A 17,148-nucleotide genomic window follows, 5' to 3' on the forward strand; every position below is an offset into this window, starting at 1 on the left:
TTTCAATGGCTCCAGCAGGCCAGCATTAGGAAATGTGTTATTTTTGTTACAATACCTCCTGAAAACAAAGTCTATTTATCTGTAAAGAGACAAGAGATTTACAATAACAAAAGATGACTACATAGAACTTATGACAGATTTTAAATGAAAACAGATATAAATGAAAACATGTATAGTTCATTTGGTTTTGAAACACAATACAGAAATGTATATGCGTCAGTACTGAGTTTGATTTTATATATTTACCATTTTATTACATTGTAATGTTGTGACTGCGATGGAGATAAAAAAAAAACATATAAAGGAATATAAATTAATTTTTCCAAACGTGTGTCGCTCTTACTTTCCGCTGACATTTGATTGTGAAGGGTTTTTAATCACAACAGGAAGAAAAAGGATTTTCAGTCAACTTTATTCACTTATTTAGATCTCATTTAAACAAACCTCTCTTCACAGGCCAGGCACTACAATTTGCATAGTAACAAAATTATTTTTAACACCTCTAAAAACATTGAGGCCTTTTAAATAATTTAAAACACACATAAATATGAAGACAGTGAGCCCATGTTGAGATGGAGGCTTCTATATTGTATTTTACATCATATCACTGGCCTAAATTTGACTCATGGCAAAGAGATATACAGAAATGCATGACGGTGCAAATGAAGAAACATTTTTTTTGTCCTGTCCTAAAATGTTCATCTTCCCCGGTGACCTGAAGCAACTGTGGTTAAGTTTATTTCACATACTCATTTGTTGAGAATGGATTTTTCCTCTTGTTTCAGCAGCCATGGGTATACTTATACACACACGAATAAATGCATGAACATCTACATACACAGCTGTAATAAGCATGCAAGCAAGCAGTACTGCATCTTAGGGTAAGGCTTGGTAACGTGTCAACAAATCCCACGAAAAGACCAAAAACTAGCAATGTACTATAGTATTTTACATTATCGTACATAGTTTAATTAAAAAAACAACAACTCTAATTTCCTAAAAACAGCTGGGCACTTTTTTTGTAGCAAATGTTACTCAAACAAGAGGAATAAAGCTGGGGAATTTATGTCCATTTGGTGCATATTTAGCAGCAGGACGGAGTGTGTGGACGAGCTGAAGTCAACTCAAAATCTCAAAGAATACACCATGAGCTACTTTTGTTTTTGGCCTGTGAATTTTGTTCAAAATGTGAAGTATTAACTATTTAATTTGAATTTGCGTGAACCAGACTTCTAGCTAGTTTTTTTTTGTGGGGTTCCCCAGGGTTCTGTACTCGGCCCCCTTTCTCTAATGTGTCACCATCCAATCAGTGCGTTGTGCAATGCATAGACATAACAGGTATTCATTCAGATTTACCAGTGATTGACTCAAGTACCGCTAAGACACCCACCATGAGGCCAATCACCAGTGGGCAGTGCATATTTAATAGCAGGACGGTGTATGTGGACTTGAGCCAAAGTGCGACAACGTGTCTCCCTGATGTGCTGTATTTCTGAACATCAATGGACGTCTACGGCGCAGAAGCAGAAGACATCGTGTTCTTGTTTTAGGACACATTCAAAGTTGGCCTTTTCATTGGATTTGTCTTTCATAATAACAGCAGAGTTAGACACTCAAGGTTTTGACACCTGCGAGCAGCCATTTGACCAAGGACACCACACTTGTGGATAAGCAGCAGATAAATCTGAAGAGCTGCCTCCTAGATAATTATTCAAGTTTCAACCCACTACCTGAATTTGACCGTGTACTATTGTTAAACTCTTGGTGACCCAGTGTTTAGCTATCCCATCTTTATTTTTTTGTGTGATACAAATCCCTTTTTAACTTTTATTGTGGCGATTATCTCTTTGGAGTGTTTGTTGTGCATTTTAGTAACAGTCTTTGGTATCATTCAAACAGAAGCATGGATGGATACCTGACACACCAGCAGTTGAAATGGAAATATGAATAGAAAGCTCCCTCTTTGAAACAAGAGCACACCTTGGTGAGCCTTTAGTAGTAAATTATTTGCAGTTTAGTCAGTTTAAAGGACGGAAATTAAAAGAAGGAAATTAAAATATACGGGGAAATTGAAGTATTACTCAGAGGACTGCAGGATCAGATAACAGGAAACAAAAAGGAGAAGAACGACAAGAATAATGACAATCAAAACCAGCCTACGTGCTCCAAACTCTCTGATAAACACAGGATATCAGCAACACTCTGAATAAATCTTACATAAACTACTGGCGCCCTCTGCTGACAAAAAAAAAAGTACAGTGACAAAAATAATCCACTCAAAAAAAAAAAAAAATACAAAACACAATTCATAAAGAAAAATCAAAGTAATCTCTGAAATCAGTAACTTAAACATTTTCTTGGCCTAAAATAATCTTATTGTCCTCCGACCAATCATGTTTCCTCAAAACAAGCAATACACCAATGCCGTCTCGTCACATGTTCAAGTCCAAGGATTTTCAACAACAGTAACATTACGGAGACTCAATAACAGCTATGGTGTCCACCACTACCTGTAGCTGCTTTTACACCAGTGCACAACTCCACAGTCGGTGTACCCACCTGTCTTTCTACTGGATGTGTAGACACAGACGTGACGGAGGGAAGCAAGGACAGTAAAGTGCAACATGTCAAGTACCTATTGGAGCACGAACAGGTGACACAAATGGCTCAGACCGGTTTCACTCCAATAAGGGGTCGTCGTCGTCGTCGTCGTCGTAGTCAACCTGCAGCCTCCGGAAGGGCCGGGGCCCTGAGTTGCGGCGGACCGTCAGGAACCTGAATAGAACTGAGGGGGAAAGAGTCTTGTCAGGTCCAAAACAGATATAAGAAAAGAGCCACACAGAGAACTAATCACGCATATTATTAAAAGTAATAAATAAACATTTGAAGGACGTTCATGATCAAATAAGTACAGATCCAAGTGGGAATAATTTAACATTCTTGTGCAAATTGTTGCCTCCAGATCTGCAAATACAAATGTGAGCATCAGTCATATCGGCAGCTAATGAGGAACGAGACATCGAGTTGAAGCATCTCACCCGTCTGGGCAAACATCTGTGAGTGAATGATGATCACGAGAAATCATTAACAAAGCGTAAGACGATGAGTAATCTGGGTTTGTGGGTATATAGAAGTATGCAGTCATTTATTTACTTGGTGAACTGATCTTTGAGCTAACTCTGGTGAAGTCAACAGCCAAACCTGCACAATACAACGAGTAGGAGCTGCCTCCCTCTTCTGAGACTCTTTTTTTGGGTTCCCCAAGGCTCTATCTTTGGTCCCCTTGTTACTTATTAACATGCGACCAATGGGGCATATAAAGCATAGACAAATATCAGTACAATGTCACAATTGTTTGAACTTACCTGTGATTGTTGTGAGCACTAGTAAGACGCCTATAACGAGGCCTACCACCAACGGGACCTCCGAGCAGGACTCGTTAGCCAGCATGCACCGAGCCTGGCTCAGGGTGCCGTTGTTTGTCCGCGGTGGCACCGACAACAGGCGGCACATGAGCGGGTACACGTCCACACTCTGTAAACTGCCCATTTCATAATCCTGACGGAAGTTGGGCCCCGTCGCGGCCAGGAATGGGTGCATGCTGGGTAGGGAGTTGTCGTAGCCATGATCGCCCACTGAGGAGAGAATTAATATGGAGGCTGGTCGGTAACATAAATTGCTCTGAGGGTGTTTGACCCATGATAAATAAAAGAAAATGCAGCCACGTGTCCTCCATCACAATTATCAGTCACAGTATTGACAGAAGAATTGAGACACGTACATCTGGGCAGCTTGGTTCCTCGTTGCACTATGGTCCAGCCCTCGTCGGCGATCAATATGATCGGCTGGATGCGCTCATTGTTCTTGTAGTGAAGACGATTAGGGATGTTGTTCTTCAAATATGCCTTCATGTTTGGGTGGCAGTTTTTTAGCCGAGAGAAGACAGCCTCTTGGTCTGGATAGCAAAGAAAATAAACATTTACAGGAGCAACGCATTAAAAAAAATAAATAACTACACCTACAACTTTCAATCTCCTAATTAAACGCTCAGTGGCGTCAGTCCATTACCTCCGAGTGGGATGAGGGCCGCAACGGGTGTGAGGTCCACCAATGTGTAATTGTCCGGGGGGAGGCAATCGTCCAGCCGTATGAGTTTTTTAGCTGAGCACTGGGCCATGCCGTGGTCGCTGGTTATCATGACGTTGATGCGACCCCAGAGGCCGGTCCGATTCAGCTCCGACATCAGCAGGCCAATGTTGTCGTCAACCTGATTGCACACAAACACACCCATCAATAATTGTCTCCTTCAAGACAAATCTGAAAGAAAACGATTCCTTACAAATTTTGTTCAAATGTGATTAGCCACTGGATCATGTAGAGCTTATAAGGAAGAAAGAAATTCTATATTTATAGTACTAAATGCAAACATGTCAACATCAAGCAAGTCTATAAAAATTGTTGGTGCAACTATAAAACCCATGAATAAAATACATGAACCCCAAACAGTAGCATACAGGTCTGTAATGTGCAATCTGAACTAACCTCCTTTAAAGCTTTTCCCATTTCAACATCGTTTTCAGGGCCAAACATGTGACCTGATCGGTCCGGCTCCTCCCAGTAGAGAGCTGCGAACATCACTCCTTGCTCCTGATTAAATGGTAAGAACAGTACAGAAGGTCAGACAGTGGCTATGAACCCTTCCACGCCATAGTGCCAGTGAGGTTTTATAATAATAAACACAACGCAACCTTTCCGTTTCCTAATATCCAGTTTGTCACGTTGCCGAGTCGTTCCTTAAATGTCACATCAGGGTTGTACGGAAAGAAGTGCGTCGCGGTGTGGTTCCTGATGGTCACGTCCGAGCCGGGCCACATCATGGCCGCCGTCTTGTAGCCGGAGTCCAGCGCCGTGACCCAGAGGGGCTCCGCCTCGTTCCACCACATCGGGTCGCTGTCGTTGCGAACATGGAAGTGCTTGTGGCTGACCGGGTCGTACATGTTACTGGCCAGGATGCCGTGAGACTCTGCGTATAGCCCCGTCACCTGGAGAGGAAAACAATTATTATTCTGTTTTGCTATGCAAATAAACTGGGACAGACAGAATTAATATACAGCCACAATCAAAACAACATTTACGCTCACCAGGCTGTAGTGGTTGGGAAAGGTCTTGGTGATGAAGACGTTGGTGAGCTCCTTCACCAGGACTCCTTTGCTGTACAGCCGCTTCAGGTTGGGCATGGGGAACCTCTGCAGGTAGTCAGCTCGGAAACCGTCGAACGACACCAGCAGGAGAGGAACAGGACCCTGATGAGCCGTGTCGTTCTCTGCGGCCACAGCGCCGACGCCACACAGGAAGCCCAGCAGTATTTTAAGCAACATCCTTAAAGCGTGGAAAAGAAAGGTGGGATAATGGTGAAGAAATCTTCAGTGTGCTTTGAGAGTAGAGCTACAACAGAAGAAGCAAAAAGGCTAAAATTATCCTTTGCTTTCGCTTTGTAGGAAGTGAAACTTGCGGCCGTTATTTCACGCTGTAACCGCAGGCAACATGGAAACTCCAACCGTTCAAAAAAAAAAAAAAAAAACCTAAAGATCTCAAGATCTGAGATATAGATATGAGACAGGATTGTTCTAGAGTTTGTCCAGCAGATTTCCACATGCCGGGGTCAACGCAGACAAAGGCAAGAAGTGAGTTTTAGAGTGGAAGTGGAGCTCAGCAGTGCAGGAACCGATTATAATGGACATTAGGTTCAACAAAAGCTAATTAATTGCCTCTCTGTGATCTGACACAGTGACGGCAACATCCTGCTTCCTTTTGCATCAAATTTCTAGACAAACACATTTGTTGGGGACTACAAAAACACACGAGCAGACAGTTACAACAAGCAAGCAAAACCCACATCACACCCTGACACATCCTGACAAAAAGTCAGCAAAACAACTGCTAAGGAATACTTCCTCTTCACTTTCTACCATAAAACATTTTTTATTATTTTTTTTTTATCATTTACTTGAGGCAATTAAAATCTGTAAAATCTGACTGGTATACAGGTTGTGGGAATATTTCACCGTGTGGTTAAATTCACTCCAATTCAATGCTTTCCCCTTTCCCCTATTTTATGTGACGCACATGTCAGAAACGTACACAAAAGTGCAAAAGTGAGCCTACTTCTTTTCTATTTTACATTTAAAATATTTCAGCCTTTAGACATATATTTATACTTCACACACACACACCTGTTTTGGAGATAGTGAGATAACGACGCCACCAACTTCCAGCTTAAGCAACTGTCAACACACAGCTCTAAGAAATAACCACAACCAGGAAGTCGCGGTTCTTAAAGAAACATTTCCAAAAAAATAAATGAAATAATAACTAAACTAATAATTACATAAATAAACACTTGCGAATACGCCTATTAGTCAAACGAGAAATAATTCGCAAATAGTCAAATTAGCAAAAAACGCATTATTTTATTTTCACTTTCAACAGAGGAGCTGGTTAGCGGTCTGTATATAGCGCATGTTAGCTTGCTAATGTCACAGCGTTTCGCGTAAAGCTAGCAGCCGTGCTGATTTGAATAATCGTGTTACCTGTTACAGAGCTCGCAGGTAAGCGTCCCCCCCAGACAAGACGGTTCAATAACTTTAGTATCGCAGCGACATCATCGGCTCACTTCCACGGAATACACAATTTCTAGGACGCTGTCAAGTTAGCGAATGCTATTTTTATTCAGTTCCGGTAGGGAATTTCAAAATAAATTCGTCCTTGAAACACCACACAATATTTAAACAAAATAATTGTATTTTTGTCGTGTTTTCTTTCGTTTTCTATTTTAACACCAATTTAATTTGCTACCTACGATTAATAAAACCCCGCATTTTCTACAAATTATTTTATTTAAGGTTTATTTAAAACGGGGGTGCTTTTATTTTGATATAAAGGCCGTCTACCGTTGCTTTTGTTGCCTTAAATTGACGTAACCCCCCGCCATGACAGAATTGACGGTTCCAACAGCCAATCAGCTTTCAGATAAATAAACGGAGGGGGCAAGTGTGAGTGACTGGCTTGTTTTCATCATAGTGTGTGTGCAAAATATTATTTGGTGCCCATTTGTTAAAAATTAGAAGATATCTGAATGCCAGTTTAAATCATAATAACCTATAGCTTTCAGTAAAAGCTTTAAAATAACCTTATTACAAAACATTGTGGTAAATCAGAGGTGCATGACCATCTCCAACACAATGCCTCTTTAACATTACTTTGCAGAATGCTGTTGCAATTTTGTTCGGCATCCAAGTTACGCAGTTCCGAACACAGTCTTGTGAGCAGATGTTGTTCGTATCCCTTCTCCATAGCACAAATCCAAAATCAGGAAATGAAACAGTGACGTGAAGATAGAAACCAAGTCTATTCTTTTTTTTTTTTTTTTGTCAGTACACACTTAGAAACTTGACAATGACAGTCGTAATAGATAGATAGATAGATAGCAGTCATCTCTGACCATAGTCCAGTTGTTTCCTCACAGGGAGGCGTTGTAGAGTCTTATGGCCTGAGGAACATCTATGCAGGACCGCTGCTTTTAAGGCACAATAAAGTTATATAATAGCTGAGGAGATAGCGGCCCTCCACGTAGCAATAACATGCAGCATATTTCAGCTGTATTCTCCTTTATCAATCATCGTTGTCTTTCCTTGGCATCGCCAATCAGCCATCCCCGACCAAAGTCCTGTCCCTGTGCTTTTTGATAAGACATGCACCGTTTGCAACACATTCACTCCGGCGTACACCTTGACAGGCTCCACCGGCTCAGGACGACCTCTGTTCGATGTCTTCGCCCAGGATGGATCGCTCTGGGCAGCCCGTTTACGAGAGCGTAAACTCCATATACGAGAACGAGGGGTCAGGTTCATATGACGTGATCATGGAGAGGACGTACGAAGAGGTTAACCATGGGAGTTCAGAGCATGGGAACACGGAATCGGACAGCAGGAGAGTAGGGAGCCCCCCTCCTCTACCCGCGCATCACCCTTCCACAATGGAGAGGAGAGGCAGTGCATCCTCATCCTCGTCCTCATCCTCCTCCTCATCTTCCTCTAATGCTGAAGAGAAAGAAGAAGAGGAAGAGAAAGAGAAAGAAGAAGAAAGGAAAAAAGAAGAGAGCGAGAGCGAGAGCGAAAAAGAAGAGAGCGAGAGCAAAAAATCAGAAGAGAGTGAGAGCGAAAAAGAAGAAGAGAGCGAGAGCGAGAGCGAAAAAGAAGTAGAGAGCGAGAGCGAGAGCGAAAAAGAAGAGAAGATAGAGGTGGAGACCAGCAAAGACCTGACCTGGGGGAGGGAGTCCCCTCAGATGGTGGTAGACTCATCACGCCGATCCTCAGCTTCATCCTCATCCTCATCATCCTCTGAGAAGGAAGAACCTGGGGTTCTGCCTAAAGAAAATACACATCAGGTTACTCTTTTTGTAAAGGTGAGGAAGAAATACTCAAACCGGCGAACTAATCCATTCATTGATTCATAACAGCTGTGTATGGACAAGAGTACAAGGTCAGTGGGTGTTGCCCCGTTGTTTGGGCCCTTTATGTAACTCAGTGTGTTGTTCACATGCACTTCTATTTATAGGCCATCGTGTTCAGTCATTCCTATGTATGTGTGCTTTGGACGGGGTTACTCCGGTTCTAAATATAAGTTAAGTTGCACTGACAAGAATGTTCTGAGTCAGTGCTGGGGTAGATGGCGAGGGCTCCTATCACATGTGTTTGAGTTGAGTTTCATGTATCACACCCACACCCAAACTCACACGGCAACAGAAATTATTTATTACGTAATCTGCACAATCCACACTAAAGTCCAGTTGCAGTAGAGCATACGGGGATCATAAATCGTACACTTTGAAACTACAACGGCATAATATAACTTTCATAAGGCAGTGCTGAAATAACGAGACCAAAGTCTACGGCCGGCCCCACCAGAGAGTGGAATTCTCTTTCAACCTTTTATTTAGTTTACACTGAAGTGTATGATTAAGTTTTCCAGGTTTTGACGGGATGTTACCACTGTAAGCGCACCGAAACAGCAAGAACAGAGGGAACTAAGATATTTGCTGAGTACGGTGAATTTTTATGTCGATGATAGCAAATTTTGGGAAGAGAAAGGAAAGGGAAGGGTATGACCAGTGGAAGTTTGACTGGAAGGAACCAAAATGGTGTCAAGTTGAACCAAAATGAAGTGCCCAAAACCGCAGTTCTTCAAACGGAAACTTGGGGCTTTCAACAAAAGCGAGTCAATCCAAGAACCAGAAAAGGGATTTGATCGCTTTAGCTAATTTCCACATTCATGACAACTATACATTGCTTTCCTTTTTGTGTAACTCACTTGTTTAAATAGCATCAACGCTATCCTACAGCTATCCACATTAAAGTCACTCAATTTTTTGAACTGGCAAAGAAAGGGAGGAGTCGGGCATGGCCAAGATGGCGACACCCAAGAGCCACCACGCTGAGCTTCAAAAGTGCCCTCTATGATTGACGACACACAGGATTCATCCACATTTATATCATGTCAGTGTTTGACACCCAGCAGTTTGTAATTGCCACTAAGAGATAATCCACCAATCCTAAAAGATGGCAGTTCTTATGGTCGAACACTTGGTTGTCTTTTCAGCTATAGCCCCTAGCTAGTGAGGAGGGCGGCTCCATTGGAAGGTTCACCTACTTATCTTTCAGAAAATGCCTACAAGGTGTCAGGAAACTCCAGAATCTATTTTTCAGCTACTTATTAACATTAGCAACAGCACACTTGGCAAAGTCGAGCATCTCATGAATGATTTATTAACATTTATGAGTTGGACACCTTACTCGTAATATAGCTTGCTTGAATAGAGAGGAACCAGCTTCCTGATGAAATGGAGAGCAACTAAAAAGTCAAGCTTGCTCTTAGTAAAAAGTTACTTTAGTCTGATATTTATTAGCGGCCCGATAAAAACATCGAAATTTGCTCGTCATGAAGATATAAATCTTTACAAATAAGTCAAAAATAAATAGTTTATCAAACCTTACTGCACTACAGGGAACATATATTTTGGTGGCAAGTTCGTACCAAATGCCACGTGGGATGCAGACTGCATGCGACCCATGGGTGCTGATGAGCCCGAGAAGGTGACAATGACTCTCAATGATTCAAAGTCACACGATTTGTTGTCAGTCAGAGCTGTAAGAGGTGGGAGGGGCACCCTTGGGAGAACTGCTCTGCCCATTCCCTCCTCGCTTACACTCGTGCTCCCACTTGACACCCTTGCCCCCTCCCCACCAAAAAGGGGGTTATTTTTTCCCGTCACTGTCACGCCCCACCACAGAGACCTCGGGTACATATTGAACCCCTCACACACACACACACACTCTCTCTCTCCCTCTCTCTCTTTTTGTCACACTTGCTGGCGTTCGTCCTCAGCTGACACTGTGACAGAGCTGCTATGGGACCGAGCTGACTTCACTAAATGGACCTGGAGTAGAATCTGCTGAAAACTGAGACACAAACACACACCAACTAACACATCTACACTGTGGAAACAAAACACACAAGCAAAGTTTTTTCCTGACCATGACGGATACTGCAGCAGAGGAGGACAAGGACCCTGATATTGAACTATTTGTTAAGGTGGGGCTTACAGTGTGTGCATTTTGGCGTGTGTACACTTCTAAATTTGCTAATCCTTCTCTGCATTCATCCCATAACAGTTGCTATTTATGTGTATGACTGACACATACAATTAAAATGTCCCGTTTATAATCAGCCGTGTGTGTTTTTGGGGGGTGGCTCCTTTAAGCGTGTGCATGCCATGTTGTTGTTGTTGCACGCTGATTTTCCATGTGTTAACCTGACACCCACGTGCGTAGACAATCTCTCTCTTTCTCTCACCCACTGAATTATTACTGTGATCCTTTCAGTATTGAGACCAGCAGCTTTGAATAGGCTAAGGTTATGATACAGTATGTGTTGGTATGTGCATGTACATTAGTTGTACCTGTGTATATTGATGTGTGGTTTATTAGTGTCTATGTTTGCTGACCAAACATGTTTAAAGGACCCCTTGTGTGGTCCTTTAATAAATGTAACAAGTGAAATAGGTTGAATTTTAGCTCTTATGGTGTAGCGGTCAAATGGTCTAAATAGAAAATGTGTTTTTTACTCTATTTTGCAGAGACTTTATTGGAAAATGTACACTGCTGCCTTCAATGTATGCTAAATATGAAATCTCGCACTGTTTAGCTTAGCATAAAGAGAGAAAAAAGGGGAAACTAGCTCGCAATGGAAGTTAGCCCTATCCAGTCCAAAAATTTAAATAGCCAGACCAATGCCACTAAAGCATTATTAATTTGTAAAAATTCAACCAGCAGCTGATTAGCTTAGCATACAGACTGGACGCAACACGAAACTATCTAGACACGGAAGCAAACCAGGGGAGGGTGGGGCTATCCCAGCTCTGTCCAGAGTTATAAAAAACAATAAATTCACACCCAATTCATTTGTAAAATTTCAATTTAAAACAGCTGGTTAGCTTAGCAAAAATATTGAAAACAGCAGTAGACTGGCTAGCTTTTTGACATTAAAATTTAACTATAGGCTAAGCTAACTGGCTTCTTGCTACAGCTTTAGCTCCTGTTACACTGCTGAAGTAATATTGACCGCTTTGCTATTGGCTGACCTATTGTATTGGCATAAATTAACAGCACTGGCTGCATGGAAATAGGAGAATCTTACATCTGAATTGCACGGTTTACTCAATAGTCAGCTGTCATTTTCTAGAAAACTAATCAAGACATGCAAAATCTACACAATGGTTGTTTATGATGATTTGTTTTAGGTATTTACTGGCAAAGAAAGGTAGATAGAACATGTTTTGGGTGAGAGTTGACAAACAGTGGAGTATAATTTTTATATTTGATACAGCAGACACTATATGTACAAGACCAAGAGGTCCAAATAGGCAGTGAGGCGGCTAATGGAAGCAGCGTGGATTATTCATGTTGGACTCGGTGTCTCGTTACAGTATACTGTTGCAAGCGAGTCGAGCACACACACACATTCAGTGTGTACATTGTGTATGTGTGTGTGAATCAGTGTATACAGCTGTGTGTGCCTGTCACTATGTTAATGAGTTTGACATGTTTGCTGTACAAATATGCACACACGCAGCTCGACGCTATATTCTTATTCTTCGGTATTAGTGTCTCACCATGTTTACGTTGTGTGTGTTTGCAGGCTGGGAGTGATGGGGAGAGCATTGGAAACTGTCCATTCTCTCAGCGCCTCTTCATGATCCTGTGGCTTAAAGGAGTAGTTTTCAATGTCACCACTGTTGACCTCAAGAGGTAATTCAGTAATCATCACATAATAATTAAAGCTCTAAAGTTAGTTTCTGCCGTCAATTGTGCCTCAGAATTATAGTTTATGCAGAATTAAAGCAGTCAGTTTTCAGTAGACCTAATGTGACCTAATGAGATGTCCACATGTGGAACTGGGATTTTAGACACATTAGTGGCCTGGCTGTAATAATGTTGTTCCTCCAGTCGGTGCACATTTATTGCACTTTGAACAGCAAATTTTCACCTACTGTCAGCAGATCACAATTTCCACTTGCTCAATCCACCTTTGATACTAGACACTAAATTTCCATCAGGCTGTACTATACGTAGAGAACTAGCACAAGCTGAAATACTAACTGCTGCATGATTTGTGCCTTGCATAACATCTAGATTAAATTTCATATAAAAGATAATAAACAAAGTTGTAAAACGATTTAATCCAATTAGGAAACCTGCCGATCTTCACAACTTGGCGCCAGGGACCCACCCGCCCTTCCTCACCTTCCAAGGGGAGGTTCTCACTGATGTCAACAAAATCGAGGAGTACCTGGAGGCGACGCTGGCTCCGCCAAAGTAGGCCTCAGACACACGCACACAGGGGAATAGTAAATAGGGCAACAAACATCCTGACACCATGTAAACTCCCTGTTCCTCAGGTATCCCAGACTTGCAGCAAGGAACCGTGAATCCAACACAGCGGGAAATGACATATTTGCCAGGTTCTCAGCTTATGTGAAAAACACAAGACCAGACAAAAATCAAGGTGAGAGTGCTGTATCCAAACTTGAGCAGAATTATTCAAATCTGAACAGAAACGCTGGAAACATCTGGAAATTTAACCTGTGTGTTTCTGTAAAGATCAAGTCTGTTTTATTTATTTTAAGGAGCCAGCAGCTGGTTAGCTTAGCATAAAGACGGGACATTTCAGAAACAGGTTTAGTTTAGTTTATTTTGTTTATTTCTTACAGAGACCATGTACAAAATGAATTAATCACTTAAAAGGGAGTAATATTGTATTCATTTATATACTTATGTATAAAGTTAAAATATTTGTACTGCTAAAGTAATTTTTTTTGCCGTTTCTTGCACTTTGGCACAGAAACGAGCAGTTCACTGAATCTGGCCCTCCTCGGTCTAAAGGTTAAAAAACACGACCAATGTCTCTAAAGTGTAATAAATACGTAAAATTTTATCTGTTTGTCCATTATAAAAAAACGTTATTATAAAACCAACAATCAGGGTGTTACCGCTGTTAAGTAAGTCCTTGTGACCCTTAGACATAGCCAGGCGGGCTGTTTCCAATGCCTTTAGTTTTTATGCTAAGCTAACTAGCTTCAGGCTGTACATTTCAGCATTTTTGTTTTTACAGTTAACTGTGTTTTAAACAGTTCAACTGATTTAAAAGGTCTTCACTCCTAATAATGTTGTCTGCTGGCAAAAGATAGAGCCTCCAGCCTCTATGCTAAGCTAAGCTAACTGGCCTCTAGCTTTTCCTTCCAGTGTTTTTTGCGAGGTTAGCTGCTTTTTGGTGAACAATTACAGTTTGGCAGTTATGGCCTACATCCCTTACTCTTAGCAGTTACAATATATACTAAAATGAAAGACATATATATATATTTCAGCATTGGAGAAGAGTCTAAACAAGGCCTTGGCTCAGCTGGATGAGTACCTGATGAGTCCACTACCTGAAGAGCTTCAGAAGGGACGTCACAGCGGTGAGGGATCATCCACCCGCAAATACCTGGATGGAGATGAACTGACGCTGGCAGACTGCAACCTCCTCCCCAAACTTCATGTCGTCAAGGTAACCTGCTTTGCTGCGATTCTTTTTGGTTCTTTTGGTCATCTGAATTTACGGCATTTACGACAGTGTTGCAATGGCTTTGTTTTTGTTCAGGTGGTCGCAAAGAAGTACAGAAAGTACACCATCCCGTCTGAGTTCAGAGGGGTGTGGCGGTACCTTGACAACGCCTACAGCCGGGACGAGTTCACCAACACGTGTGCAGCTGACGTGGAAATCGAGCTAGCCTACAAGGACGTAGCCAAAAGGCTGGGGAAGTGAATCCACCCCCAACAACTTAATTCTTTATTCACTAAATAAATTAATGAATAAATAAATAAATCTAATGAATCGTTTTACACATGAGAGGGGCCGACTTGCAGCAGTGGGCACAGACTGGAATCGAACCTGTGCACCTGACGAGAAGTTCAAGCTTCAATTTATGAGGCGACCGCCCACGATTTTTATCATGTTCAGGTTATCATGATTATAATGTTTAAAAAACAAAATATTTCACTTTTATTTATATAGAAAATGTGTTTGAAGTTTGCATTTTATGCAACTGTCCAATCATATCTTAGAAATCATAACGAGCTCATGTCTGTCCCTAGCTTTGATAGATAGATAGATAGCTAGATAGACAACTTTATTGATCCCTTTGGGAGGTTTCCGCAGGGATTTCTCATCAGGTTGAAGCAGTATAAACATGCTGTAGAGAGAGATCATTTGCATGTAAAGCGTTTAGAGGGTGGCTTTTCCTACCAATAACACAGAAACGTGAAAAGAATAATAAAACCCTGTGTTAGTTTATCTGCTTTAACACGTGGCGCAAATGTTAGCATGCTCATCACCACACAAGCTAACCAAGTATTAGCCTACTACAAAGCAAAGAAGCACATAATTAGCTAACGTTTAGCTTTTGTCTGGGAGATTTTGTCTTTTCGCAAAAAAAAATATAATATCATACTTGTGGCTAAGATACATGTTCTTGTTTTAAAACAAATGGCATACAAGCATGCTAATTACCACACAAGCTAACCAAGTATTAGCCTACTACAAAGCAAAGAAGCACATAATTAGCTAACGTTTAGCTTTTGTCTGGGAGATTTTGTCTTTTCGCAAAAGAATATAAAATCATACTTGTGGCTAAGATACATGTTCTTGTTTTAAAACAAATGACAAACAACTTCTTTCAAACAGCTCGTGGAACAACGGTTAGCTAAACATGCTAGCTTACAACCGCTATCAAAATCTGTTGCTGCGGTTGCAAACCAGTATCAGAGCTGATACTTAGTCCTTAGTTAGTCCTTGCATAAATGTCACATCTTTTCATCAATATCTTCATAATTCAGATTATACTTTTAATCGGTTAAAGCCACATGTAATGAGCAGAAATTGCATCCTCTGTGATTTATTGGAAACCAATGATTGTAAATGTCATTTTAATCATGAGTGCCTTAGTGGGAATCAAGCTCACCTCTGCCTTCAGCTCTTTATTATGTCTGTACAGTCAATTGTGTATGTTTTAAACAGAACAATAATGTGAATATTTCATGTTATCGAATGACTTCATCTTCCCTTGTGGAGCTGTGTGATAATAATATGAAATGTCCGTGATCAGCAGTTATATTCTTTCTGATGATTAGAGCCATGCACTGTGTATACTACACTGCTTGTTTGAATATTAAATCTATTTTCTCAGAGACCGAGCTTGAGGGTTGTGGTTTTTCACTGGCAGTTGTCACGTTGATGTGTGAATGTGGTTTGTACACACAAAAGAGTGGAGACCGTGGCGGGTGAAAGTTCTGAGAAATGTAATTTTGATTTGTTTATGGAAATTCATTTTAGGTTTATCATGCCAGCAAACGCCCTGTGTTTTCCAGATTTGGAAACATGCCCCTGCGGATCTACATGCAGTGAGCACTGTAAAAACGCGTGTCAATTTACAACCAAATAAAATGTCACAATGACTTGTTAATGTTTCATGAGCAATAAACAGAAAATAAACTTTGAATGTTCGTTGTCTGAATGCTGGTATGAACATGTGCTTGAAACATAGGATCTCGTGAAATTCGGTCAAAACATAAACATCATGCACACTGAAAAGCCAAATGCCCAGAATAAAGCAGGAGCAGAAATTACAATAACTAAATGTTTTAATAAAATATATTTAAAAACCTGTGTATTTATTTAAACCTAAGCGTCCTGTGGAACCAGCTCCCAGTTCGGGTTCGGGAGGCAGACACTCTCTCTATTTTTAAGGTCAGGCTTAAGACTTTCCTTTTTGATCAAGCTTATAGTTAGGGCTGGACGAAACCATCCCTTAGTTATGCTGCTATAGGCCTAGGCTGCTGGGGGACGATGCACCAAACACATGTCCTCCTTCTTTCTTCTCTCTCCTCTCTCGCATCCTCCACTTTCTTTTCTCTGGCACAGAGCTCTTGCTCTCTAATTTCCTATCTACTATTAGTCATGCAATTCTGTGCCATTAATTACTGAATGTATGTACGGTGTCCTGAATGTATGTACGGTGTCCTTGAGTGCCAAGAAAGGCGCCTTTAAATAAACTGCATTATTATTATTATTATTATTACTATATAGAATGTTTACTGTTTTTTGTAAAGCGTCTTGAGACGATTTGTATTGTTATTGACGCTATATAAATAAAATTGAATTGAATTGAATTAAGCAGCTGTAACGTCACACGTCCAGCAGATGGCAGTAAACACATAGCTTTCATTGACGCCGAACAGCTGGAGCTCTGTTAGGGATCGTCCTCCTTTATGTCTGTCTGTTGAACCGTGACTACCAAATTAATAATTCTAATCTCTTCTAATTCTCAAGCAAACGAAGCGAGAATACTGTCCTATTAGCTAAAATTAAAAGACTCGAACTAACTAATTTACTTTTATTTTCATATTTGCCTCCATTGATGAGTAATTACGCTGTTGTTCGTTTTGTAAGGGTCCACGAACACGCAGACGGTCCCTCAACGGTCACTCGCGTTGT

The 17,148-nt window shown here is 41.1% G+C and overlaps 2 protein-coding genes across 4 annotated transcripts; one reads left to right on the forward strand and one right to left on the reverse strand.

Moving 5' to 3' along the window:
* Nucleotides 1–396: 396 nt before the first annotated feature.
* Nucleotides 397–6,723, reverse strand: enpp4 (ectonucleotide pyrophosphatase/phosphodiesterase 4). 3 transcript variants are annotated; one of them, XM_084574403.1, is made up of 8 exons: nucleotides 6,591–6,723; nucleotides 5,142–5,379; nucleotides 4,749–5,042; nucleotides 4,543–4,647; nucleotides 4,069–4,267; nucleotides 3,782–3,955; nucleotides 3,366–3,635; nucleotides 397–2,785 (listed from the first exon to the last, which is right to left on the reverse strand). In XM_084574403.1, exons 2-8 carry the CDS (start codon nucleotides 5,376–5,378, stop codon nucleotides 2,679–2,681), a joined length of 1,386 nt encoding a protein of 461 aa, XP_084430529.1. In that variant the 5' UTR covers nucleotide 5,379; nucleotides 6,591–6,723; the 3' UTR covers nucleotides 397–2,678. The 3 variants fall into 3 exon arrangements, with proteins under 3 accessions (XP_084430529.1, XP_084430530.1, XP_084430531.1); XM_084574404.1 differs by having other exon boundaries at nucleotides 5,142–5,445; nucleotides 6,591–6,708; XM_084574405.1 differs by lacking the exon at nucleotides 6,591–6,723 and adding an exon at nucleotides 6,234–6,292.
* A 5,571-nt stretch (nucleotides 6,724–12,294) lies between these two features.
* On the forward strand, nucleotides 12,295–14,438 carry clic5a (chloride intracellular channel 5a). Its single transcript, XM_084574153.1, has 5 exons — nucleotides 12,295–12,365; nucleotides 12,807–12,932; nucleotides 13,016–13,122; nucleotides 13,982–14,163; nucleotides 14,257–14,438. The coding sequence occupies exons 1-5, from the start codon at nucleotides 12,310–12,312 to the stop codon at nucleotides 14,419–14,421; spliced, it is 636 nt and encodes a 211-aa protein (XP_084430279.1). The 5' UTR covers nucleotides 12,295–12,309; the 3' UTR covers nucleotides 14,422–14,438.
* The last annotated feature ends 2,710 nt before the right edge of the window (nucleotides 14,439–17,148 follow it).

Source organism: Chelon labrosus (genome assembly GCF_963514085.1).
Source record: "Chelon labrosus genome assembly, chromosome: 24".
Lineage (NCBI taxonomy): Eukaryota > Metazoa > Chordata > Actinopteri > Mugiliformes > Mugilidae > Chelon > Chelon labrosus.